This window comes from Lepisosteus platostomus, chromosome 9, assembly GCF_059453375.1.
Source record: "Lepisosteus platostomus isolate fLepPlt1 chromosome 9, fLepPlt1.hap1, whole genome shotgun sequence".
In the NCBI taxonomy this organism is placed as follows: domain Eukaryota; kingdom Metazoa; phylum Chordata; class Actinopteri; order Semionotiformes; family Lepisosteidae; genus Lepisosteus; species Lepisosteus platostomus.
Genome location: NC_142619.1, coordinates 17,720,868 through 17,748,237, shown reverse-complemented (window position 1 = coordinate 17,748,237; position 27,370 = coordinate 17,720,868). Strand labels below are relative to the sequence as shown.

Sequence of the window (27,370 nt, the reverse complement as noted above, 5' to 3'; positions counted from 1 at the left end):
TACTGAGATCCTCACACTCACATGGCTCTGTAGTGAAGAAGATCAGTGGGCTGCTCTCCTCAGTGCCCAGGGATGTCAGAGCAGAGACAGATACAAGGTACCCTGTATCATCCTTCAGACCTGGAGAAATAAGGGCCCAATCAAAAGACAGTTGTAACAATTAAATATATCACACAATCAGTATATGAGAAATATTTAGATGTTCAAAGAGACCATATATAATACTTGCAAATAATTCTAAAGGCTTAAATTGCCTATATGACAGCTGAAGTGTGTACTATTTTTTACAAAAATGCGCTTTGTACAATTAAAGTTAATAAATATGGTGACACATAAGCAGTTTTCACATGATGCCTTCAAATGAATCCAAAAACTCCAAATATATAGAGATAATACCCACTCAACCCTGGAGCTTGACAAGAGATGTTTTTTTAAGAATATCACACTAAGTATAAGAATTCAAACACATGCATATTTAAAAAATTTAAAAGGTCTCTGTTATGTGTTTTTATCTAAATATTAATAATACCTATTGCTTTTTATTGTGTCAGTTAAGTCCTTTCTTTTTGTTCACTACCTGTCAGGTTCACTCCAAGAGCTGCAGCAGGAAGAGTGAGGTTAGTGCTGGGCTCAGTGCTGCTCACAGGCCTGTAGGACACTCGGTACCCTGTGACCAGCCCAACTTCCGTCACTGGAGGCTGCCAAGTCACCACAGCCGATGTTGCAGTCTTGTTAGACACGTTGCTGAGGAAGAAAACTGTAAAGAGCAGCCAGGATAAGATGGTGACAAGGCGTTTTATTAATCTACTGTTTGTACTGTAAATGTAAGTAATGACAAACGCTCTATTTAAAAGATAATTGGGTGTTGTCATGCCAGTATATTAACATTTACAGTATTACTTTCTACATTGATAGGAAAGCTATTTTTATTCCAAATGGTCTTTGCAAAAATGATCAACTGATGGGTTTTTTTTTCAAAGCAAGGAATAATGTAAACTTTCACTTATTCAAATATTGTATATAGAGCATTGCAGAAAAAAACCCCATAAAGAGTATTTTTTATCCATGCTGTACAGACCCTTTGCAGTTGTGACAGTGGTGTATCCTGGTCGCCCTCTAGTCCCGTTGGTGATGGGGGTCACTGTGATGCTGTAGGTGCTGTTGGGAAGGAGGCCCTGCAGCAGGACTGACTGCTCTTTGGTGTTTACGGTGGAGGAGCTGTTGTCCCCAACTCTGCTGAACTGGACGTCATGGCTGGACACTGACAGAGAGGCTGGACTGGTCCAGTTCACTAGGGCACTGGTCGGGCTCTGGGCTGTAGCGTTCACAGCAAGGGGCACTAGAGGAACAATGTTCATGCAAATTTTAGATGTTAAAACAATGACAAGTAATTCACTCAAATGAATGCCTTAAGATCATCTCACTCACATGGCTCTGTAGTGAAGAAGATCAGTGGGCTGCTCTCCTCAGTGTCCAGGGATGTCAGTGCAGAGACAGATACAAGGTACCTTGTATCATCCTTCAGACCTGGAGAAATAAGGGCCCAATCAAAAGTCAGTCATTCCAGTAAATATATTAAAAATTCTATCACATTGAGAGCAGATGATCTAGAAATACTTTAGTATAAGCATACTTTTAAGGGTTTAGTCTTGCAATGTAACAATTAAGAGAGCAGGGATATCAAAAATTGTTCTGTGGTTTCATGTACAACATCCATCCAGTACCAGGAATCACATGTCTTGGACACAGAAAGCTTCAGCCTGTCCCAAGAGACCCCTCTCCCATCTCCTCCATTACAGACTCAGAAGGAAAGGGACAATATGTAACAGTCATGCAAAACTGGTCAGTATGTCTCCTGGAGGTGGGAAAAAGTGAAAACCCACACAAACGGGGGATAATGGTCAAAGTCTTCGCAGACAGGTACCCCAGGCCAATATCCAACTAGGTCCTGTGAGGCAGAAGAATTGACCGCCATCTAACAAACATTGCACTTTTCCTCTATTGAATCCATACACCCCAAACTTTACATATCTAAAATTAACACACGCTGTTAACTTTGCCTGGCTAACCTTCCCCTCTCAGAAGCACATTTTGAGAATCCTGTCATGCTGCATTTGAAAATCTGAAGACAAAACATATCCAGAACTGTCCCACAGTCTTTTATAGTTTCTTGTTCTCCATCCGTGCATTTTCTTACCACTTACATAAATACAAGGTTGCGGGAGAGCTTGAGCCTACCCGTCAAGCAACAGGCACAAAGCAGGATACACCCTGGACGGGACCCAAGTCCATCTCAGTGCAAACGCAGACACAAACACAAACACACCCCAGCGCACATTTTCCCAGAAGCCATCTAATCTATCAGTATTTCTTTGGACTGTGGGAGGAAACCGGAGCACCCAGAGGAAACTCATGTAAACAAGGGGAGAACATACAAACACCAAACAGATAGCACCCCAGGAACTGAACACAGGGGCCCCAGCACTGTGAGTCAGCAATGGTAACCATGCCACTGCGCTGCCTCAGTTTCTTTTTTGCCCATTGAACTCTTCATCATGCCAGTTATTTCATGATTTATCATGATTTACTACCTGTCAAATTTGCCCTCTGTGCTGTAGCTGGAAGAGTGATGTTAGCGCTGGGTTCAGTGCTGCTCACGGGGCTGTAGGAAACTCTGTACGCTGTGATCAGGCCACCATTTTCAACAGGAGGCACCCAGGTCACTACTGCTGACGTTTCGGTCACACTGGAAATAGTAACATTGCTGGGGGTGGGAGCTGTAAGGAAAGAAAAGACAACGTAATATCATACAGGCAAGAAGATAATTGTCACTGTTTTATCTACTTAAAGTAATTCTTTCATCTGAATCATACATTTTTCATGTCTGAATTACATTGTACATTAACTGTAATAAACTCCAATAAAAGAAATTAAACTGCTCATTGTGCCCGACAGCTAGAAAGATGTAAAACTACTACTAGATATAGAGAAGAATGAAGGGAAGGTTTTGGTTTAAGAGTATAGGACACTTTTTCAGGGAAAGTTTTTAATACCAGCTATCACCTTTCAATTGAAGAGTTATTTTGCAAATCCTTTTATAGCACAACAAAACCTGTAATCAAAAAAAGCTTTTTAAAATCTGCTTTACATAATGCATCTTTTCTTAAAAAGGATTTTTTTTATAATTAACACCATTTAATGATGAAGATAAGTCAATTAGTTTAAGTGCAGGTATGCAAGTTAATTAATTTTAAAATGCCTCTATTCACAAATATATTTTGGAAAGTAATGGAATAATTCTTCTGTAACAAAAAAAAATCTACATTTTAATTAAAGAAAATAAAAGGTATTATATAAACTATATGCAATTCAACATAAACGACTCACTTAAATATTTTGCCAAATACCTTTCCTTCCAAAAACTGTGAAAATGGTACCTGCATGGCTCGTTTGGTAATATTGCATAATATTTTTATTCTTAATGTAGTATTATAATTTGTTTTTGTTTTGAGTCAGTGACATAGCCCACAAAATTTCAATTTGTGGGCCATATAAACTTGCCCCACAATAAAAGGTCCTCTTAACAATTTGCGTCAGCATTGTTTGTTTGTTTTTTTAGTAAAAGTACAGGGATTTTGGATATTGATTAAAATAAATTTGGTGTCTTTAGATAAACTGAATTTTCATTACTGATTGTGATACAGTCACATAGCATTTTGCTTTTGCATGTACACTAAATCAGTGTGTTGTTGAGAAAGATGATTGGGCAGAGGTGTTTAGAGCAAGTCAACATTTAATTGAATCCATTGAATTTCAAGCCTGGTGAAAAAGAAAAAAGAAAAACGCAACCAGTATGCTCCACTTATCAAGAAAGCAATGTTGCAGTGTGTAGATTAGAGTATGTAAAGTCCTCCTGAATGATGAATTACAATGTTTTTTTGACGGACGTAGCACAGATGCAATGAACAGTACGCCAACTAATACAGTATGTACAACAGATCAACCAATGAGTACGTCCAAGAGAAATATAATTTTCCTGATAATTTTGGCGATTTGTTATATTGGTAAGTTTCCCTTCACACTAGGTATGCATTTTAAAATCTTGGGAAAAAAGCTACTGACCCTTTGCAGTTGTGACAGTGGTGTATCCTGGTCGCCCTCTAGTCCCGTTGGTGATGGGCGTCACTGTGATGCTGTAGGTGCTGTTGGGAAGGAGACCCTTCAGCAGGACTGACTGCTCTTTGGTGTTTACAGTGGAGGAGCTGTTGTCCCCAACTCTGCTGAACTGGACATCATAGCTGGACACTGACAGAGAGGCTGGACTGGTCCAGTTCACTAGGGCACTGGTGGGGCTCTGGGCTGTAGCGTTCACAGCAAGGGGCACTAGAGGTACAATGTTCATGTAAATTTTAGATGTTAAAACAATGACAAATTTAATAATTCACTCAAATGTTGGTACTGAGATCCTCTCACTCACATGGCTCTGTAGTGAAGAAGATCAGTGGGCTGCTCTCCTCAGTGCCCAGGGATGTCAGAGCAGAGACAGATACAAGGTACCCTGTATCATCCTTCAGACCTGGAGAAATAAGGGCCCATTCAAAAGACAGTTGTAACAATTAAATATATCACACAATCAGTATATGAGAAATATGTAGATGTTCTAAAGAGACCATATATAATACTTGCAAATAAAGGCTTAAATTGCCTATATGACAGCTGAAGTGTGGACTATTTTTTACAAAAATGCGTTTTGTACAATTACAGTTAATAAATATGGTGATAAGCAGTTTTCACATGATGCCTTCAAATGAATCCAAAAACTCCAAATATATAGAGATAATACCCACTCAACCCTGGAGCCTGACAAGAGATGTTTTTTTAAGAATATCACATTAAGTATGAGAATTTGAACACATGCATATTTAAACATTTTAAAAGGTCTCTGTTATATGTTTTTATCTGACTATTAATAATACCTATTGCTTTTTATTGTGTCAGTTAAGTCCTTTCTTTTCGTTCACTACCTGTCAGGTTCACTCCAAGTGCTGCAGCAGGAAGAGTGAGGTTAGTGCTGGGCTCAGTGCTGCTCACAGGCCTGTAGGACACTCGGTACCCTGTGACCAGCCCAACTTCCGTCACTGGAGGCTGCCAAGTCACCACAGCCGATGTTGCAGTCTTGTTAGACACGTTGCTGAGGAAGAAAACTGTAAAGAGCAGCCAGGATAAGATGGTGACAAGGCATTTTATTAATCTACTGTTTGTACTGTAAATGTAAGTAATGACAAACGCTCTACTTAAAAGACAATTGGGTGTTGTCATGCCAGTATATTAACATTTACAGTATTATTTTTTACATGGATAGGAAAGCTATTTTTATTCCAAATGGTCTTTCCAAAAATGATCAAATAATGTTTTGTTTTACAAAGCAAAGAATAATGTACACTTTCACTCATTCAAATATTGTATATAGAGCATTGAAGAAAAAAACCCATACAGAGTATTTTCTATCCATGCTGTACAGACCCTTTGCAGTTGTGACAGTGGTGTATCCTGGTCGCCCTCTGGTCCCGTTGGTGATGGGGGTCACTGTGATGCTGTAGGTGCTGTTGGGAAGGAGGCCTTGCAGCAGGACTGACTGCTTTTTGGTGTTTACAGTGGAGGAGCTGTTGTCCCCAACTCTGCTGAACTGGACGTCATAGCTGGACACTGAGAGAGAGGCTGGACTGGTCCAGTTCACTAGGGCACTGGTGGGGGTCTGGGCTGTAGCGTTCACAGCAAGGGGCACTAGAGGAACAATGGTCATGTAAATTTTAGATGTTAAAACAATGACAAATGTAATAATTCACTTAAATGTTGGTACTGAGATCCTCACACTCACATGGCTCCGTAGTGAAGAAGATCAGTGGGCTGCTCTCCTCAGTGCCCAGGGATGTCAGAGCAGAGACAGATACAAGGTACCCTGTATCATCCTTCAGACCTGGAGAAATAAGGGCCCAATCAAAAGACAGTTGTAACAATTAAATATATCACACAATCAGTATATGAGAAATATTTAGATGTTCAAAGAGACCATATATAATACTTGCAAATAATTCTAAAGGCTTAAATTGCCTATATGACAGCTGAAGTGTGTACTATTTTTTACAAAAATGCGCTTTGTACAATTAAAGTTAATAAATATGGTGACACATAAGCAGTTTTCACTGGATGCCTTCAAATGAATCCAAAAACTCCAAATATATAGAGATAATACCCACTCAACCCTGGAGCTTGACAAGAGATGTTTTTTTAAGAATATCACACTAAGTATAAGAATTCGAACACATGCATATTTAAAAAATTTAAAAGGTATCTGTTATGTGTTTTTATCTAAATATTAATAATACCTATTGCTTTTTATTGTGTCAGTTAAGTCCTTTCTTTTTGTTCACTACCTGTCAGGTTCACTCCAAGTGCTGCAGCAGGAAGAGTGAGGTTAGTGCTGGGCTCAGTGCTGCTCACAGGCCTGTAGGACACTCGGTACCCTGTGACCAGCCCAACTTCCGTCACTGGAGGCTGCCAAGTCACCACAGCCGATGTTGCAGTCTTGTTAGACACGTTGCTGAGGAAGAAAACTGTAAAGAGCAGCCAGGATAAGATGGTGACAAGGCGTTTTATTAATCTACTGTTTGTACTGTAAATGTAAGTAATGACAAACGCTCTATTTAAAAGATAATTGGGTGTTGTCATGCCAGTATATTAACATTTACAGTATTACTTTCTACATTGATAGGAAAGCTATTTTTATTCCAAATGGTCTTTGCAAAAATGATCAACTGATGGGTTTTTTTTTCAAAGCAAGGAATAATGTAAACTTTCACTTATTCAAATATTGTATATAGAGCATTGCAGAAAAAAACCCCATAAAGAGTATTTTTTATCCATGCTGTACAGACCCTTTGCAGTTGTGACAGTGGTGTATCCTGGTCGCCCTCTAGTCCCGTTGGTGATGGGGGTCACTGTGATGCTGTAGGTGCTGTTGGGAAGGAGGCCCTGCAGCAGGACTGACTGCTCTTTGGTGTTTACGGTGGAGGAGCTGTTGTCCCCAACTCTGCTGAACTGGACGTCATGGCTGGACACTGACAGAGAGGCTGGACTGGTCCAGTTCACTAGGGCACTGGTCGGGCTCTGGGCTGTAGCGTTCACAGCAAGGGGCACTAGAGGAACAATGTTCATGCAAATTTTAGATGTTAAAACAATGACAAGTAATTCACTCAAATGAATGCCTTAAGATCATCTCACTCACATGGCTCTGTAGTGAAGAAGATCAGTGGGCTGCTCTCCTCAGTGTCCAGGGATGTCAGTGCAGAGACAGATACAAGGTACCTTGTATCATCCTTCAGACCTGGAGAAATAAGGGCCCAATCAAAAGTCAGTCATTCCAGTAAATATATTAAAAATTCTATCACATTGAGAGCAGATGATCTAGAAATACTTTAGTATAAGCATACTTTTAAAGGTTTAGTCTGGCAATGTAACAATTAAGAGAGCAGGGATATCAAAAATGTTTCTGTGGTTTCATGTACAGCATCCATCCAGTACCAGGAATCACATGTCTTGGACACAGAAAGCTTCAGCCTGTCCCAAGAGACCCCTCTCCCATCTCCTCCATTACAGACTCAGAAGGAAAGGGACAATATGTAACAGTCATGCAAAACTGGTCAGTATGTCTCTTGGAGGTGGGAAAAAGTGAAAACCCACACAAACGGGGGATAATGGTCAAAGTCTTCGCAGACAGGTACCCCAGGCCAATATCCAACTAGGTCCTGTGAGGCAGAAGAACTGACCGCCATCTAACAAACATTGCACTTTTCCTCTATTGAATCCATACACCCCAAACTTTACATATCTAAAATTAACACACGCTGTTAACTTTGCCTGGCTAACCTTGCCCTCTCAGAAGCACATTTTGAGAATCCTGTCATGCTGCATCTGAAAATCTGAAGACAAAACATATCCAGAACTGTCCCACAGTCTTTTATAGTTTCTTGTTCTCCATCCGTGCATTTTCTTACCACTTACATAAATACAAGGTTGCGGGAGAGCTTGAGCCTACCCGTCAAGCAACAGGCACAAAGCAGGATACACCCTGGACGGGACCCAAGTCCATCTCAGTGCAAACGCAGACACAAACACAAACACACCCCAGCGCACATTTTCCCAGAAGCCATCTAATCTATCAGTATTTCTTTGGACTGTGGGAGGAAACCGGAGCACCCAGAGGAAACTCATGTAAACAAGGGGAGAACATACAAACACCAAACAGATAGCACCCCAGGAACTGAACACAGGGGCCCCAGCACTGTGAGTCAGCAATGGTAACCATGCCACTGCGCTGCCTCAGTTTCTTTTTTGCCCATTGAACTCTTCATCATGCCAGTTATTTCATGATTTATCATGATTTACTACCTGTCAAATTTGCCCTCTGTGCTGTAGCTGGAAGAGTGATGTTAGCGCTGGGTTCAGTGCTGCTCACGGGGCTGTAGGAAACTCTGTACGCTGTGATCAGGCCACCATTTTCAACAGGAGGCACCCAGGTCACTACTGCTGACGTTTCGGTCACACTGGAAATAGTAACATTGCTGGGGGTGGGAGCTGTAAGGAAAGAAAAGACAACGTAATATCATACAGGCAAGAAGATAATTGTCACTGTTTTATCTACTTAAAGTAATTCTTTCATCTGAATCATACATTTTTCATGTCTGAATTACATTGTACATTAACTGTAATAAACTCCAATAAAAGAAATTAAACTGCTCATTGTGCCCGACAGCTAGAAAGATGTAAAACTACTACTAGATATAGAGAAGAATGAAGGGAAGGTTTTGGTTTAAGAGTATAGGACACTTTTTCAGGGAAAGTTTTTAATACCAGCTATCACCTTTCAATTGAAGAGTTATTTTGCAAATCCTTTTATAGCACAACAAAACCTGTAATCAAAAAAAGCTTTTTAAAATCTGCTTTACATAATGCATCTTTTCTTAAAAAGGATTTTTTTTATAATTAACACCATTTAATGATGAAGATAAGTCAATTAGTTTAAGTGCAGGTATGCAAGTTAATTAATTTTAAAATGCCTCTATTCACAAATATATTTTGGAAAGTAATGGAATAATTCTTCTGTAACAAAAAAAAATCTACATTTTAATTAAAGAAAATAAAAGGTATTATATAAACTATATGCAATTCAACATAAACGACTCACTTAAATATTTTGCCAAATACCTTTCCTTCCAAAAACTGTGAAAATGGTACCTGCATGGCTCGTTTGGTAATATTGCATAATATTTTTATTCTTAATGTAGTATTATAATTTGTTTTTGTTTTGAGTCAGTGACATAGCCCACAAAATTTCAATTTGTGGGCCATATAAACTTGCCCCACAATAAAAGGTCCTCTTAACAATTTGCGTCAGCATTGTTTGTTTGTTTTTTTAGTAAAAGTACAGGGATTTTGGATATTGATTAAAATAAATTTGGTGTCTTTAGATAAACTGAATTTTCATTACTGATTGTGATACAGTCACATAGCATTTTGCTTTTGCATGTACACTAAATCAGTGTGTTGTTGAGAAAGATGATTGGGCAGAGGTGTTTAGAGCAAGTCAACATTTAATTGAATCCATTGAATTTCAAGCCTGGTGAAAAAGAAAAAAGAAAAACGCAACCAGTATGCTCCACTTATCAAGAAAGCAATGTTGCAGTGTGTAGATTAGAGTATGTAAAGTCCTCCTGAATGATGAATTACAATGTTTTTTTGACGGACGTAGCACAGATGCAATGAACAGTACGCCAACTAATACAGTATGTACAACAGATCAACCAATGAGTACGTCCAAGAGAAATAAAATTTTCCTGATAATTTTGGCGATTTGTTATATTGGTAAGTTTCCCTTCATACTAGGTATGCATTTTAAAATCTTGGGAAAAAAGCTACTGACCCTTTGCAGTTGTGACAGTGGTGTATCCTGGTCGCCCTCTAGTCCCGTTGGTGATGGGAGTCACTGTGATGCTGTAGGTGCTGTTGGGAAGGAGACCCTTCAGCAGGACTGACTGCTCTTTGGTGTTTACAGTGGAGGAGCTGTTGTCCCCAACTCTGCTGAACTGGACATCATAGCTGGACACTGACAGAGAGGCTGGACTGGTCCAGTTCACTAGGGCACTGGTGGGGCTCTGGGCTGTAGCGTTCACAGCAAGGGGCACTAGAGGAACAATGTTCATGTAAATTTTAGATGTTAAAACAATGACAAATTTAATAATTCACTCAAATGTTGGTACTGAGATCCTCTCACTCACATGGCTCTGTAGTGAAGAAGATCAGTGGGCTGCTCTCCTCAGTGCCCAGGGATGTCAGAGCAGAGACAGATACAAGGTACCCTGTATCATCCTTCAGACCTGGAGAAATAAGGGCCCATTCAAAAGACAGTTGTAACAATTAAATATATCACACAATCAGTATATGAGAAATATGTAGATGTTCTAAAGAGACCATATATAATACTTGCAAATAAAGGCTTAAATTGCCTATATGACAGCTGAAGTGTGGACTATTTTTTACAAAAATGCGTTTTGTACAATTACAGTTAATAAATATGGTGATAAGCAGTTTTCACATGATGCCTTCAAATGAATCCAAAAACTCCAAATATATAGAGATAATACCCACTCAACCCTGGAGCCTGACAAGAGATGTTTTTTTAAGAATATCACATTAAGTATGAGAATTTGAACACATGCATATTTAAACATTTTAAAAGGTCTCTGTTATATGTTTTTATCTGACTATTAATAATACCTATTGCTTTTTATTGTGTCAGTTAAGTCCTTTCTTTTCGTTCACTACCTGTCAGGTTCACTCCAAGTGCTGCAGCAGGAAGAGTGAGGTTAGTGCTGGGCTCAGTGCTGCTCACAGGCCTGTAGGACACTCGGTACCCTGTGACCAGCCCAACTTCCGTCACTGGAGGCTGCCAAGTCACCACAGCCGATGTTGCAGTCTTGTTAGACACGTTGCTGAGGAAGAAAACTGTAAAGAGCAGCCAGGATAAGATGGTGACAAGGCGTTTTATTAATCTACTGTTTGTACTGTAAATGTAAGTAATGACAAACGCTCTATTTAAAAGATAATTGGGTGTTGTCATGCCAGTATATTAACATTTACAGTATTACTTTCTACATTGATAGGAAAGCTATTTTTATTCCAAATGGTCTTTGCAAAAATGATCAACTGATGGGTTTTTTTTTCAAAGCAAGGAATAATGTAAACTTTCACTTATTCAAATATTGTATATAGAGCATTGAAGAAAAAAACCCATACAGAGTATTTTCTATCCATGCTGTACAGACCCTTTGCAGTTGTGACAGTGGTGTATCCTGGTCGCCCTCTGGTCCCGTTGGTGATGGGTGTCACTGTGATGCTGTAGGTGCTGTTGGGAAGGAGGCCTTGCAGCAGGACTGACTGCTTTTTGGTGTTTACAGTGGAGGAGCTGTTGTCCCCAGCTCTGCTGAACTGGACGTCATAGCTGGACACTGACAAAGAGGCTGGACTGGTCCAGTTCACTAGGGCACTGGTGGGGCTCTGGGCTGTAGCGTTCACAGCAAGGGGCACTAGACATACAATTGTTAAACAAATGTACAATTTTAAATTATTTATTGGAGTATGTGCTGTATAAAAAAAAAGTTTTTTAAAATGATTTTGAAAATCTTAGGCTCCTCTCACTCACATGGTTCTGTAGTGAAGCTGACCTTTGGGCTGCTCTCCTCAGTGCCCAGGGAGGTCAGGGCAGAAACAGACACAGAGTACTTCATATCTCCCTTCAGATCTACAGTAGGAGGACAATGAGTCATGCAAAATATAGTCATGAATTAAGACATGGAATATGAAAAATATTTTCATACAATGTCCTAATTTTTATTATCTTCCAGCTATTTATGAATTCTTAGTTTAAGTCACTTAGGTTAACTCTAAAACATGTACCATATTATATATCAGTGCTTTTAAAGTTATGGCAGCCTTTTGGTATTTTGGATTTATCGTAAATCCAGTGTTTTCATCTGGGTAATACTAACTTTAACCAGTAAAGCTTGTGTTTTCAGGCATGTTACTTATTAGGCGTGTTTTAGTTCTTCATAACTCATTAGATTATCAGTTTCAGAAAACAATATCAAACCTACAGTATAAAGGTTTAGGCTGTACAATGCCTTTTGTCAGAAATACTGTAAATACCTGAAATACTCAGTATTCTGTAGGTATCAATGATGCAAGTATAAATCAGATATTATATCAGAAATAAAGAATCAACACATGACTCTTAGTTTAATTTCAAATGGCTGTTAATAAAACCTGATTCCAAGATTAGAATTATAATCTCAACAGACTATAGCTATAATTACAAAACTTTTTTTCTAAAGATTTAAGAGTTGCACAAAATCATCTGCCTATTCAGCAAACAAATCTCACAGTTTGTTGAAACATTAAGATGTATCTACAAGAAAACTATTCAATTACATTCTGGTACTGTACAACATGGCCAAAATCACTACAGCAGCCCTGTTTTACTTAAAGGCAAGACTTTTGCACTGTAGAAAAAAGCATGTTTCACAGCGGGTTTTAGTGGTACAGTTAACTGTAAATATACAGTACATGTAAAATACTATCAAAACATTTTTATTGTATTATGCATTTCCATAAACATCAGCTTCATAACAAAATTTGTATTATGTTTTTTTTTTATTTTAACAAAGAAAAACAATTTTGCCATAATTTATTGACAGTACTCCAAATCATTTTTTGCCATCTTGAGAACACTTTAAATGTTAGCAAAATGCAGATCTTGGTAATCCTCACTCTTATGACAAATACCCGCATGCAAAGACAGAGGCATGACAGGGTATACTGTAGGCATTACACTATGTAGTTTATGATGTCAGATTAAAAATCAGATTAACATCAGATGGGGAATGAATAGTCCTCTATTTTATAGACGAATCTGTCCACAAAGCCACCTGTCAAATTTGCTTGCAGTGCTGTAGCAGGAAGAGTGAGGTTAGCGCTGGGTTCCGTGCTGTTCACAGGGGTGTAGGAAACTCGGTACCCTGTGACCAGGCCAGCATCTCCGATAGGAGGCTGCCAGGTCACTACTGCTGATGTTCCAGTCACACTCAACACAGCAACATTGCTGGGGGAGAGAGCTGTAAGGAAAACAAAATCACCACAGAAGAACTTGAGCCCTTCACTAGAGGTTTAACAATACTACTTTTGACATGTTATTACTATTATTTTTGCGGTTTTAAGCTAACCATTTTTTTTACAATAGGCTGAATAACACTTCAAAAACCTGATCATTAATTCTTTAACAATTGGATGAATAAAAAATTAAAACAGGTAAAATACTACAGTAAATAATATTAAACTGTTAAAATAACCAAAAACAGTTTTACAAAGCAATACCCTGGGCACTTTTAACTAAAATATAAAGTTATTGCTTTAATTAGGTATACATACTTGTATTAGAGGAAAGTTTTAAAGGAAATTGTTGGTCTAAAGAATGTGAGAATAAAGTGGTATACATGGGTTGGAGTAATTAAAAATTTCAATATCATCTTCACTGGATTGCTCGGTATAATGGCAGAGTCCTATCATGCTGATAGTGTCAAGTCTGCCAGTGACATAAACACATTATCTACTGAACTTGAGAAGGAATGAATAAGAAACTGTAGAGCCGACAGCACAGACCCTTTGCAGTTGTGACAGTGATGTATCCTGGCAGCCCCCTAGTCCCGTTGGTGATGGGCGTCACTGTGATGCTGTAGGTGCTGTTGGGAAGGAGGCCCTGCAGCAGGACTGACTGCTTTTTGGTGTTTACGGTGGAGGAGCTGTTGTCCCCAGCTCTGCTGAACTGGACATCATAGCTGGACACTGACAGAGAGGCTGGACTGGTCCAGTTCACTAAGGCACTGGTGGGGCTCTTGGCTGTAGAACTAACAACTATTGGTGCTAAAAATATAAAGTGAAACCACAAAATGCTGAAGCACAGACCTATTAAACATGTGGACAATTAATGATTAAATGAACTTTGTCTAAATATATTTAACCATAACCTAAGCAGCAGTATTCTCACATGATTCTGTAGTGAAGTAGACCTGCTGACTTCTGTCCTCAGTACCGAGTGATGTCAGGGCAGACACAGACACTGAGTACATAGTTCCTTCCTTCAGACCTATACAACAAAGGAGAAGAGGAGAAAAATAGACAAGCAGTTTTAACATCAGTGAGATTTCTCAAGGATGAGTGAAATGGGTTGATGAGTATAAAGGAAATGCTAGAAAAGTTAGTTTTACTTTGATTTTACATACAGTACATTAAAGACTGACAAAACAGAGTATTCAATGACATGTAAAATGTGCTTGGTGATTTACTGCAACATTTGCAAAATTATGTTTGTTTAAAACAGACATTGTTACTTTGTTCAAAAAGAAGCAGATGTCTTTTTTTGTTCATTACTAAAAGTGCTATTGGAAATGATGGAGCAAACTTTTGTAATTCTTCAGATGCATGAATGAATCTTCCATAATTGTAAGAAAACCTCAACCCATATTAAGGACATCATGTTCTAGTGGATGTAAATGTCCTATTCAAGAATCTTTTTTAAATATAATTTTGTTTATACATTTGATACCAGCAAACACATGTTAAATTTCATCAATTAGAGTTGAGAATGTAATTTTAATTGGAATCCCCATGAAACAATAGTAAATAAAAACTATTTTCAGACATTTTGGTTCTCAATCATACTGTATATCCATCAATTTCCCAACCTTTTTAATCAATACAGGGTTACGGGGAGCACCAGAGTCTATCGTGGTAAGAAACGGGTGCAAGGCAAGATACATTCTGGAAGGGATGCCAGTCCATCACAGGGCACACATACCCACAAATACATACATACTCACACCTGGTTCAGTTTTCCCAGAAGCCAATTAACCAACCAGTATGTCTTTAGACTGTGGGAGGAAACTGGAGCACAGAGAGGAAACCTACTATACATGAACACAGGGAGAACCTGCAAACTCAACACATACTGTATAGTACCCCAACAACTGAACTCAGGACAGGACTGAACTCAGGACTTTGCCATTGTGTCATCCTTTACTCATAAATAGATAGATTTCAAAACATAAGCTAAACATAAGCTAAATTAATTCTTACTTCCACATAGGTATGGATTTCATGTGGTTTTACAAGTTTTGTTTTTATAATTTCAATTACCCCATCACAGGTATGCACAATGTGGCATTTATATACTGTACGAAAATCAGAATGTGTTGCCTGACCTGTCAGGTTGACCCAAAGTGCTGTAGCAGGAAGAGTGAGGTTAGTGCTGGGCTCAGTGCTGGTCACAAGGCTGTAGGAAACTCTGTACCCTGTGACCAGGCCAGCATCTCCCACAGGGGGCTGCCAGGTCATTACTGCTGATGTGGTGGTTTTGTTTGAAACACTAACATAGCCAGGAGAGAGAGCTATAAAAAATTAAAAAGTAACAGTAATATATGACATTCTTGAAGAGAGCTCTAAGCAGAATTTCCTGTAGATTTTTTTAACACATTCAATGCAGGAGTTCATTTTCGGTTTACATAGGACTATCATCTCTTTTTCTATGACAGTCTATTTAATTAGACCATAGATTGTTGATTTTTTAGAAAGTGACCCTGCTTTAGGGTGTATGGCTTTAGAACATACAGTATGTTCCTCAAAGATATATCTACAGAAAACAAGTTCCTGGTTCAACTGACCATATTGTACGAACATACTATAGATAAATATTAGAATTAACACCTTTCTAGTTTAGGGTACAGAGCTAGAGCTACAGCTGCAATGAATTTTGGATCTGAACATTAATAATCTCTTCATCCCATCACAGTACTACATGAAATGAATCTCTCTTAAAACGTCTCATTCTGCCTTTTTGCACATTAAAAGTAAAAAATATCAGCCAGAGACAGCTTACTTGCCCTTAATATGTCCTAAATATGTGACATTTTCATGACCCGTGACATACTGTACTATATGTATGCTATGTATTGGAACCCATAAATATTAATAAACAGCTAGTAAATTTTGATTGTGTCACAAAGCCCCAGGAATAGTAATCATAATATGAAGAACTATAAAACATTATCTCACAAATGCAGCACACAACACAACGCTAAATGTTCCATTAAAATAAAGCTTTTACAAACGCAGGAGATACAACCCTAAAATAGTGCATTTACTGGCTAAAGCAACATACTCAAAATCCCACATATAACATTCTAATGCATACTGTATTAAATATGTTTGATTTCTATATTAAGTTTTCTATTAGTTAAATCTTAAAACTTCTAATCATTGTTTTGATATTATTATTATTATTATTATTATTATTATTATTATTATTATTATTATTATTATTATTACAAAGATATTAGCTAGGTGTTCAAAGCATTAGAAGAAGGTAAGTGATGCTGGTAATCACATGATAATCCCTAATATTAACTATTTTTACCTTCTATGGCGTCACAGTATTATATGTTTCTACAATGGGATAAGCACATCAGTAGCAATCTCGTACTTTTTAAAGTAAATAGCCTTATTGAGAAAAGCTAAAACAGTCACTGATTACTTCAGCATTGAAAAAGAGAACAATAACTGGTACCTACCAGCTGGAGTTTTCACTGTTATGTACACAGGCTGTCCTGTTGTCCCATTGATGATGGGGGTCACTGTGATGCTGTAGGTGCTGTTGGGAAGGAGGCCCTGCAGCAGGACTGACTGCTCTTTGGTGTTTACAGTGGAGGAGCTGTTGTCCCCAACTCTGCTGAACTTGACGTTATAGCTGGACACTGACAGAGAGGCTGGACTGGTCCAGTTCACTAGGGCACTGGTGGGGCTCTTCCAAATGGTATTCACAGCAAGTGGCACTAGAGACATATTAAAACAATTCATGGGTTTGTAAGCATTTGTATATTATCCAATTTCTATAATACCGTATAAAGGTTAGGAATAATCTATTTTCTTTCAGCTATAATTACGAGTTCTGCACAGCCATCTTGGAAATACAAGGCACAAGCAGGAACTACACCCTGAACAGGAAACCAGTCAACTGTAGGGTACACATAATGCACACATACAGGGGCAATTGAGACAAACAATTCCTCTAGCCAGCATGTCCTGTGTGAACGAATGAGACTGGAACCAGCAAACTAATACTTAATGTATAACTTATAACTTTTGTTATAGGGATTGACACAAAATATTTTTATTCTAGCATCAAAACAGTTACAACAAATTTTAAATCAGACATGTAGAACTCAAGGTTTGTTATAACAAATTATACGTATCATTAATTACTAACATAAAATGTTTTTACATCAATTTTAAGCTTTGAAAAAGATTATAAAAAATTCTCATCAGAAATGTAAAACTCAAATAATACAAAAATTACCATGCACATTCGAATGGGTTGTTAGTAAGGTTTGTAGCGGTTCAAAAGAATGTTTGAATATATCCCAATTTAATTATTTAGACTTGCAGGTACCATTATAAATGAGATGTCTGAAACTTCAAAGATGTTAACTGTTTATCTAGACTCCGATTTATTCATGTACTGTACAGTATGTGGATCAAACTGTGTAATTAGGATAAATCCTTTTCACATCCCCCTCTGATGTTTTTAAATCTGACTCAAGACTTACTTGCTCTAAATGGCCTTCAAATCCTTACATTATTCTATCTTTTTGTTTCATAATTTATACATTTTGCACCATTCTCTTTCTACATCTGTGTAGTAGAAATGCAGAATGGTTAAAAGGTGCTACAGTATATAACAATAAAATAAATTGGATGGTTGAGGTAGTGAATTTCAAGAAAAGACTAAAAAAATCAGAAGATTTAGAAGATCTAGAACTATAACCAAGGTTTTTATTTATAAATACAAAAGAGCAATGGGTTAGTATTGAATATGTACAGGTTTATCCTCAGAATTTGTTGATCCTAAAAAATAGTTTAAAGAGCACAAATAATCTTATTATTAATAATGCAATTAGATCAAGTGAAACAAGTGCTCCATTACAATTTCAGGAGACATTGTGTTGTGGAATAAATCGGGGGTGACTATTCAGAATAGAAAAATATCATGGACAAAACAGGGAACTTCACACAGGACCTTAAATTAACAGCATCTTATGTCTTATTCAGGACTGAAAAATAAATGTAATTTAACTAATACAGAAAACTTTAAATATCTTCAAATTCGAAATTTATACTGTATATCACAGCTTTGATTTTAATTATTTTGGCACATTTTGTTAAATGTAGTCAAAAGAGAAAAAAACTTATGAAGACTTTCCAAAGCACAAGGCCAAAGCTTCATTGGAGTGTACTGTATCCCTTTACTTAAGAAAGTACTGTAAATGTCCTTGCATGGCCCAGTCAAAGTGCTGACTTGAATCCTATCAACAATTTGTGTTTTTTTGGTGTTTTCACCAAATGTTGAGTTCAATGGTCTGAATTCTTACAGTATGTAATCAACATATTTCTGCTTTTTCTCATTTTTACTGACATTTACTGTAACGTTCTTCAGTCCCTAGTATGAGCATTCAGGTTTTAAATAAAATATTCAGCTTAAAAAGATGCTTATACTTCATTTTGTAATGTCACCACAGGAAGAGTTTGAATACAGTACATATGCAAGGCACTTCAAAAGTTGGTATAATTTTCTTATAGCAACATAGCTAACAACATAAATTAGTGACTATCACTGTAGTAGTCTGAAGAAAAGAACCTTTCCATGCATTTTATTGACTTAAATACCTGTATATTCAAATTACATTATTAATATAGCCAGCAGCCATATTATCCTGCAACTCACAACTGGCAACCCACTGAAGCTAAGCAGGTGTGGGTTGGGAGACCTCCTGGGAAAAACATAAGGTTGCTGCTGGAAGGGGTGTTTGTGGGGCCAACAGGGGGCGCTCACCTTGCAGTCTATGTGGGTCCTAATGCCCCTGTATAGTGATGGGGACACTATACTGTAAACAGGCGCCGTCCTTGGGATGAGACGTAAAACTGAGCTCCTGACTCTCTGTGGTCATTAAAAATCCCAGGGCATTTCTCGAAAAGAGTAGGGGTGTAACATTGGCATCCTGGCCAAATTTCCCAATGGCCCTTACCAATCACGGCCTCCTAATAATCCCCATCTCTGAATTGGCTTCATTACTTTGTTCTCCTCCCCACTAATAGCTGATGTGTGGTGAGTGTTCTGGCGCTCTATGGCTGCCGTTGCATCATCCAGGTGGATGCTGCACGTTGGTGGTGGTGGAGGGGAGTCCCCATTACCTGTAAAGCGCTTTGAGTGCAGTGTCCAGAAAAGCGCTATATACTGTAAGTGTAAGCAATTATTAATTATTATTATTACATTTTTTACGTTTTTGAGAGACTTCAGAATGCTTCAACTGATGCAGAAAAAATGTAACATAATGTGTTCTCGCATTATGAACTCTCTTACGACTGGGATCTGCTTTATTCAAATTAAGGTTTCTAAAAATGCAACCAGGTACTAGATATTGTTTAAATAAAAGCTGTAAAAAATTGAATTGGCTTCATTACTCTGTTCTCCTCCCCACTAATAGCTTATGTGTGGTGAGCGTTCTGGCGCATTATGACTGCTGTCGTATCATCCTGCACATTGGTGGTGGTGGAGGGGAGTCCCCAATATCTGTAAAGCGCTTTGAGTGGAGTGTTCAGAAAAGCGTTATATAAGTGTAAGCAATTATTATCATTCTTGTGAGTTGTGCTTGTAGATGAAATTTTAACTTAATAATGAATTACATGCATTGCACTACTCATTCGTAGAGCGTGAAAAAAAATGTAAATATCACATGTAGGTTGTAGAAAGAAAAGTGGCATAACTGGTTATCTGTCTCTTGAATACACAGCTAGCGGGAAGTTTATGAAATTTTCATTTCATTACCTCTGTTGATGCTGAAGTAAATGACTGGGCTTGATTCCTCCTTGCCTTCAGTGGTAAAGGCAGTCACAAAGACAAAGTATGTGGTAGATGCTTGCAGTCCTTAAAAAAGGAATAAAGTACTGGTGAAAGGATTTCAAAGTAACTTTGAACTGTGGACATACCTTTTTGCTGCATTAATGTAAGTTTTGTGTCCAGTCTTAAAGTAGGTGGTTCTGTTTTTAACACTTGACCCTCTGAGCTGTTACTGTATATTATTTATAAAACATTATGGTAATGAACATTACCATTAATTACATTCAAGTTTAAACTTATGAACCTATGATACAAAGCACTTGAAGTTCACAAAATAGCTACTAAATATTTTACTAATGACTTCAAGAAATCTAGGAAGGGGGTCAAAATGTTTCAACACTCACATTTATTTCAAATAAATTCATTCAAAGAGGAATAATTAATGTGTTCCTATATTAACCTTATAACAGACAAGAATGAAGTTAATAGGTTTTATCAAGAAGAATTACCAATGATTTTTGGAATCCCATATGAAATGATAAAGTGATAAAGAAACAACTCTTTAGATTCTGAAAAAGGATATAAGTAGAGTCAACTTTAAAATTTCAACTCTCAAACTCTTTTACTTGGCAGATGCAAGTGATTCTGACTTGTGACTTCACTGATGTGTTATGTCCTCACCTGTCAAGGAGGTGGCCAGCACTGAGGCTGCCACAGTTTTCACACTGACAGGTTCAGAGCTGTTCACTGGACCGTAGGAAATCCTGTACTCTTTAATCTGGCCTGTGTTCTCCACTGGGGCCACCCACGAGATCACGACAGAGGCCAGAGGTGTGGCCAAGACTGCAACATTACTGGGCGATCTGGAAGATGCTTTATAAAACAACGCAAACTGTCATTATGTTTAAAAAGAGGGCTGTCGTAATTATTGAAACAAAGCCCTTAATTTATGTTACTTGCGGCAATTTGGCAGCAGTTGGTGTTTTTGCCCAACTAAGGGCAATACAAATTTTAAACCAAGCTAACAATCACACCTGAGAATATTAAAATTCAGTAAAAGTTAAACACTTTTACAGGGGTCTCAAATAATGTTCCTGGAGGGACTGTGTGTCTTCATAATTCATAAAGTCTTTTTAAGAACCAGCACATGAAAATCTAAAAAAAATCTTGCTAAAATTCTTCACATTTAGCCAACAATGAACTGATTGAAGTGATTAAGAGCTGAGCTGGAAGATAAACATGCAGATAGACATGTGCTTCAGCACTATGACTGCAGATACTGGCTTGAAATGTGAGAAAATGCAGTGACAGGTTAGAGATGGGTATGAGTTTCAATGGAAAGACATGAACTCCTTGGCCATTTTTTTCTGGAAATACAAAATTAATTAGAAAATAATAACATTTTATTTCTTTTGGATGAATGTATCGTACATAGTGCTACAGAATAGGTCGCTTATATACAGTACAATAATGGACAACCAAACTGCTCCTTGGACTATACTCTATGAATATATCTCAATTTACAATAAAACATGAAAATGATACTTTATATTATAACAAGGCACAGGTGTATTTGCAATTCAAATGCAAGAGACCTCTTATGTCAACAAAAACATATTTTTAAAGCAATGAAGAGTACTAGCCCAGCAATCTATTTGAGAAATATACTCTGTTATAAACACATCATGCTACAGTTTACCTGCTTCTGTGCTAAAGTAAAGTATTGGACTGGGACCCTCTGTGCCTTGGAAGGTATATGCAGACAAAATCACAAAGTACGTTGTAGATGCTTTCAAGTCTAAAACAATGTAGGAAAAAATGGTGTAGGTTATGAGACAAAACCCGAGGGATTAAAATAAAACAGTAACCGAGTTATCCATGTTTATTATTAACGATACTAATGTTCACCTTTTGCTTTACCAACGGCCTAATAAAACTGTTGCCTCAGGCAGCAGGAAATGAAATTACTAAAAATAATTCAACATTAAAGTGTTTCTATCCAAAAATATACAAACATATACAGGGAAAACAATGATAATAGGAAGAATCTAAAAAGAAGACATTGTGCAGAGTATTTAATAAAGAAACCTGAATTTCAAGATTACAAGAAAACTTTCCCAAGATAACCTTATATCAGACATGGAATTTATCAGGCATATTGCCATCACAAACTGTAACAAACGAAACAGTTAATAAAACCTCTAGGGTTAAAAGGATAACAGAAATGCGGATGGCTAAAATAATTAAATTTATTTTAATTTTCACATTCCTCAAGGTTTTACTCTACAGTTAAAAGTAATTAACTATGACTTGTCCTTACTTACTCGTCAAGGAGGTGGCCAACACTGAGGCTGCCACAATTTTCACACTGACAGGTTCAGAGCTGTTCACTGGCCCATAGAAAATCCTGTACTCTTTAATCTCGCCTGTGTTCTCCACTGGGGCTACCCACGAGACCACGACAGTGGAGGAAGAGTTGACCAAGGCTCCAACATTACTGGGTGATCTGGAATTTACTTCACACAAAAAAGAGAACAGAAAGACACTGTTAAAAAAAAACATTTTTTAACTACTAATGTGGCAAAGGGGATTCTAATCCAGCTTGAACATTATAAACATTACTTGGGCTTCTTGGGCTAGTTCTGCAGTATGTGAGATTTTATATTTCAAGAATGTTTTACTTGTATACATTATACACTATTTTATATCAAAAAGCAAATTTATTAGATAGCACGTATCAAAATATTAAGCATAAAATTGCAACACAAACTCCAAAAAATTTCCAATCAAATCAAACCAAATCACTGGTCTCAGTCCTGTTAATAAAACTAAGATATTGGTAAAGCACCAATCACAAATGTGGTTACTATGTTTCCTGAGAGACTGTAAGATTAAGGATTAATGAAAAAAAAAGTGTCTCTTTTGAAACCTGCCATTGAAATATGCCTGCATTGTTTACATTCCTTTCATGTGTGTCTCTGTGTTAAGATGAGAATTAATTGTTAAAAGACTACACCTTTAACAATTATTATACGTGAAAACAAAAAATATTGTATGCTTGAGGATATAGACTTTAGTAAAAATATTTTCCTTTCTATTCTATAAAGGTACCTTTACATCATTCAGTATAGTACTGGAAGATCAAAATGCAATGCATGCAATGAAATGCATAACAGTACAAATAATGGACAGTGTGGGATTTGAATACATATTGGAACTGGCATGAAAGCAATATTAAAACTTTTTAATAGACTATCCTCTTGACTGTTAGGTAACACGTGCAATAACTGGTACCTCCAGTGGTTAAAAGAAGGACTTCAGAGGTCAGGTTGAGGAGTGAGTTACAGTACACATATACCCCATACGTGTGACTGGGCTGCAGACCTATTGAGAGAAACATGCTTTACATTATATCCTCACTGTTTGAGACCACAGAGTTTTCAACAAGGTAATTCAAACAACAAGACAGCATTTAAAATGCGGCACATTTATAACTACAAATTACAGAACATTACACAATGTTATCTGCTTTAACTTCCTGCTTTACCGATTCTGCTAAAATCTCCTTGGTCAAATGTTTGGCTGTAACGAGATACTTCAGACTTCAGCATGAAGAATTGATGTACTGTAAATGTGTCAGATTACAAATTCTATAAAGAAAATTGATTTTGATGTCACTATTCAAAATATAAATAGACTACAGCAATGCGCATAATTTTGAATGGAACTCAAAGTATTTAATAGCACATTACATGCTTCAGATTTTGAATGTGTACCTTTTTCATGGATAAAGGTCTGTTTTTCTTCAAGGCAATATTTTGCACTATTCTACTGCCTAGTAATTGTAATTTTTTGGCATTTTGAAGGCAACTATTTTTAGATCATCTACAGTATAATACTGCATGTATTTTTGCAGCAATGGTTTACAAAAAAGTAAATATGTTATTAGGCAGAATCACCATCTACTCATTTAAAAGTTTTAAAGATTAAAAAATCTTTCTCCGCTAAAAGACAGATAAACAGTATAAATACCAAGCAGGAAACTCTCATATCTGAACAATTAAATGATAATCAGCTTTTAGCTGAGACTTGTTTATTTCCTAACCTTCGTTATATGCAGAATATAATATAAGAAATGGTTAATGTGAAAGAAGGTAAAAGTACAAATGAAATGATTAAATTTTTTGGTTACTGTGAAAAACATAAACACTGGCCAGGCCAATGTGAGGGTGACAGCTTTACAGCCCATCAAACCAACTCGTCACCTGTTAGCGCTGCTTCTGTGGCTCCACCAGCAATGGGAACTGAGAACACTTTCTCTGGGAACAGAATGTCATAATACTGCACAGAGGTATAGCTGCTGGAAGGCACATCCCACGCGATCACAGCAATGGTGGAGGAGACATATTGCTTTAACAGCTTCGCAGGGCAAAGAGACGAAACTGAAACCCAAGAGGACAGTATTAGCACAGTGTAGGATAAAGCCCATTGAAATGGTCCTGCTTCAAGCTTTACCTTTCAATTTCCTAAAGCACAATCCCCCCAGAAATGGCAAATTACAAGTGTTGAACTACAAGGAGTGTAAAAAATAACTTTCCTACTCAATAGTACAGGAGGGTAGCTGCGTCAGCATGCATAGGCTGCAAATGAACAAGTAATAGGTTTATTCCATGCTGAAAAGAGAAGAAAGTAAACAACGTTTCGGCTGTGGAGCCTTCTTCGGGTGTGAGCACACACAGCCGCAGCTCCACAGGCTCCACAGCCGAAACATTGTGTTTACTTTCTTCTCATTCTTACTCAATTATCAATGGTATGTCTGTTAATGTAAATTTCAAAAGAGCTGAACAGGTGTCTCTGAGGACAAAGAATGAGAACATCTCATACATATTGGAAACAGTTAATTCTAGACTCTGAAAGGCAATGTCTGTTCTGTAAGGTTAATAAAAGATATTAGCCATTGCTCTGTGTAAGAGTCACAAGTTTAATACCTACCATCTGCATAGAATGTGTAAACAGAAGATGTCACTAAGCCATACAATGTGGTATTGACTGTGATAACAGCTGTGCACACGGATGAAGACTTTAGACCTGAAAGGAGAGACAAAATATTCTAACAGAAAATAATGGAGAGTCCAGAAGAAAATTAGAGCAAGAAACAAATCACATCTAAAAAAAATAAGCACACTGTTGTAGATACATCAAATACATGACAAATAATATGCTAATAAGAGACATTTTTAAAAGAAGTGGTGAAAGAGTACCATTTCGATTACGCGGTATTACTAATATGTAAAAGAGTTGCAAAACTACCTGGATTCATCGTGAATAACTTACATTTTGTTTAGAATTTTGTGTTTTTATAAGATATGCAAACCAATCTTTTCACACATGGGGACAAATTAGAGTAGGGCCAGGAAGAGACTGGAGCACCCTGAGAACAACTATGTGAACAGGGGGAGCCCATGCAAACTGACACAGGAGGCTCCACAGTGAGGACCCAAAAGCTCTGAAGCAGCAGCACTGATGTACACTACTGTAAGTACTATTCTACACTCACACACATGGTCATTTACTGTACATAAAACAGTTTTTCCTCAGCATAAGCATTAGACAAAATATTAATAGATTACTTGATAGCAATTTGACAAAAGAAAAAACAAAATAAAGAAGACCTGAAACTTTTCAGTCAACTTATTACCATAATAAAGTTAGAGATTTTTTATTGATAATCTCATCACTATATTATTTTTACATCATGTATACAGGGTGTACATACTACACCCAGCAGTTGTAAACATTACTCCTGATCTCCAGGCAGTGACTGATGAAAAGGAAGGAGTACAGAATCTATTAGCTGTATTTCTATATAGAAGTGTATTTCAAAGTAAGAGAAATTAATATACAACCCTTACCAGTCAATAATAAGGTGGTTGCATTCCCTGGCACAGTGATGTTGAACATGTTTTGCAAACACTGTCCTTCCAGTCTGTACCAGAGGATATTCACCCCCAAGGTCTGCTGAGGGTTCCATGTTAGGGCAATTCCCGAGTCAGTCATTTTCAATGTCATGTTCATCATTATCCTGTGAAGGTCTAGATATCGACCATAGATACAGAGAAAAACAACTCAAACCCACCTCTAAAAATCGGGCAAATACTACTATAAGATTGCTAGGTTTTGGAAATAAAACACAGATAATTTAAACATTATACATCAGAAATAATTTTCCTATAATATTTTAAAGCATCAGTAACTTTCTGAACAATAGTCGCAAAAAAAGGTTTGTGGTAATGTACTGACCTAAAGCAGTTCTTAGAGTGCCAGCGATGCTCTCTGGGCATATTTTTGTAGAGATCTGGGTTCTGAGACAAAAACGATAGGTGGAACCAGATACCAGTCCTTGAAAAGGGTTGGACAAAACAAGAAAACAACAATAATAATAAACAGAGTATCTTCTAAAATAACAAGAGAAATATTTTAAAAACAGCAGTTCCTGAAAGTATTTGAGTGTTTTTCACATAATGCTCTGTAAATTGAACAAGATGTCAATAACACAGTGCCTCGTTTACATTAGTCACTTCTGTTTTCACTGAGATAATGCAAAATTGTGCAGAAAAGTGCTGTTCAAAGTCAACACTCATGGTTTTACAAACACAAAACCTTTAGATAAAGGTTAGTGGGTCATTAAGTTTCAAGATGCTCAGAGGCCTGAAAGAAAAAAAAAAATCTTAATAAAAGTAGTAAAAAGAATCCGCCACCTAAACAATTAACCTTTAAATAACCATGATAGATTTTGTAAACCCTTCTTGCAGTCATTGATATGATAAAGTAAGTATTTGGCTTTGGTTTAAAAAAAATTCAGCTCATATTATCAACCAAGATCAAACACAAACCTTTTAGAGATACATTTGATGCTGTAGCTGGGACACTCTGTATTAAAACTTGAGTGACGTTGTAAGGCTCCTGATAATAAACAGCATACAGCATAGTTGTGTTTCCATCGAGGATGTTCTGCACTTGGTTCCACGTTATAGTGGCCGAGGAAGTACTGATCGAACTGACGCTTAGACGTACATACAGGTCTCCACATTCTGTGACAGGTACAAAGCAAGAGGTGTTAGCAGCTTTTCAAGAAAAAGATATGAAAGCTGCACTTTTGCTGAAAGACATTGGATTTTGTCAGTGCAGTGCAGTACTCTGAAAGTGCACCTGTGAAGCATGCTGTCCTCAGTAGACAGCTTCTTCCTTGTGCGGTGCCGGTGTAAACTTAAGGAATGAGGTACTCCTTGAATGGCATCAGGTCTGAAAGCACCA

General features: G+C 37.4%; 1 protein-coding gene across 1 annotated transcript in view; it reads right to left on the bottom strand.

The window, feature by feature from the left end:
• Nucleotides 1–26,134, bottom strand: part of LOC148654581 (fibronectin-like) — a 41,171-nt gene extending 15,037 nt beyond the window's left edge. Inside the window, exons 1-32 of the mRNA XM_088647055.1 lie at nt 25,969–26,134; nt 25,049–25,144; nt 24,322–24,498; nt 23,351–23,440; nt 22,381–22,572; nt 21,756–21,854; nt 20,738–20,929; nt 20,045–20,143; nt 16,734–16,994; nt 15,369–15,554; nt 14,156–14,254; nt 13,771–14,031; nt 13,041–13,226; nt 11,759–11,857; nt 11,382–11,642; nt 10,882–11,061; nt 10,335–10,433; nt 9,980–10,240; nt 8,449–8,634; nt 7,286–7,384; nt 6,936–7,196; nt 6,435–6,614; nt 5,879–5,977; nt 5,524–5,784; nt 5,025–5,204; nt 4,478–4,576; nt 4,123–4,383; nt 2,592–2,777; nt 1,429–1,527; nt 1,079–1,339; nt 578–757; nt 22–120 (exon numbers count right to left, since the gene is read on the bottom strand). Of these exons, the coding sequence (XP_088503181.1) occupies nt 22–120; nt 578–757; nt 1,079–1,339; nt 1,429–1,527; nt 2,592–2,777; nt 4,123–4,383; nt 4,478–4,576; nt 5,025–5,204; nt 5,524–5,784; nt 5,879–5,977; nt 6,435–6,614; nt 6,936–7,196; nt 7,286–7,384; nt 8,449–8,634; nt 9,980–10,240; nt 10,335–10,433; nt 10,882–11,061; nt 11,382–11,642; nt 11,759–11,857; nt 13,041–13,226; nt 13,771–14,031; nt 14,156–14,254; nt 15,369–15,554; nt 16,734–16,994; nt 20,045–20,143; nt 20,738–20,929; nt 21,756–21,854; nt 22,381–22,572; nt 23,351–23,440; nt 24,322–24,498; nt 25,049–25,144; nt 25,969–26,134 (5,455 nt within the window). The remainder of the gene's footprint in view (nt 1–21; nt 121–577; nt 758–1,078; nt 1,340–1,428; nt 1,528–2,591; nt 2,778–4,122; nt 4,384–4,477; nt 4,577–5,024; nt 5,205–5,523; nt 5,785–5,878; nt 5,978–6,434; nt 6,615–6,935; nt 7,197–7,285; nt 7,385–8,448; nt 8,635–9,979; nt 10,241–10,334; nt 10,434–10,881; nt 11,062–11,381; nt 11,643–11,758; nt 11,858–13,040; nt 13,227–13,770; nt 14,032–14,155; nt 14,255–15,368; nt 15,555–16,733; nt 16,995–20,044; nt 20,144–20,737; nt 20,930–21,755; nt 21,855–22,380; nt 22,573–23,350; nt 23,441–24,321; nt 24,499–25,048; nt 25,145–25,968) is intronic.
• Nucleotides 26,135–27,370: the final 1,236 nt, after the last annotated feature.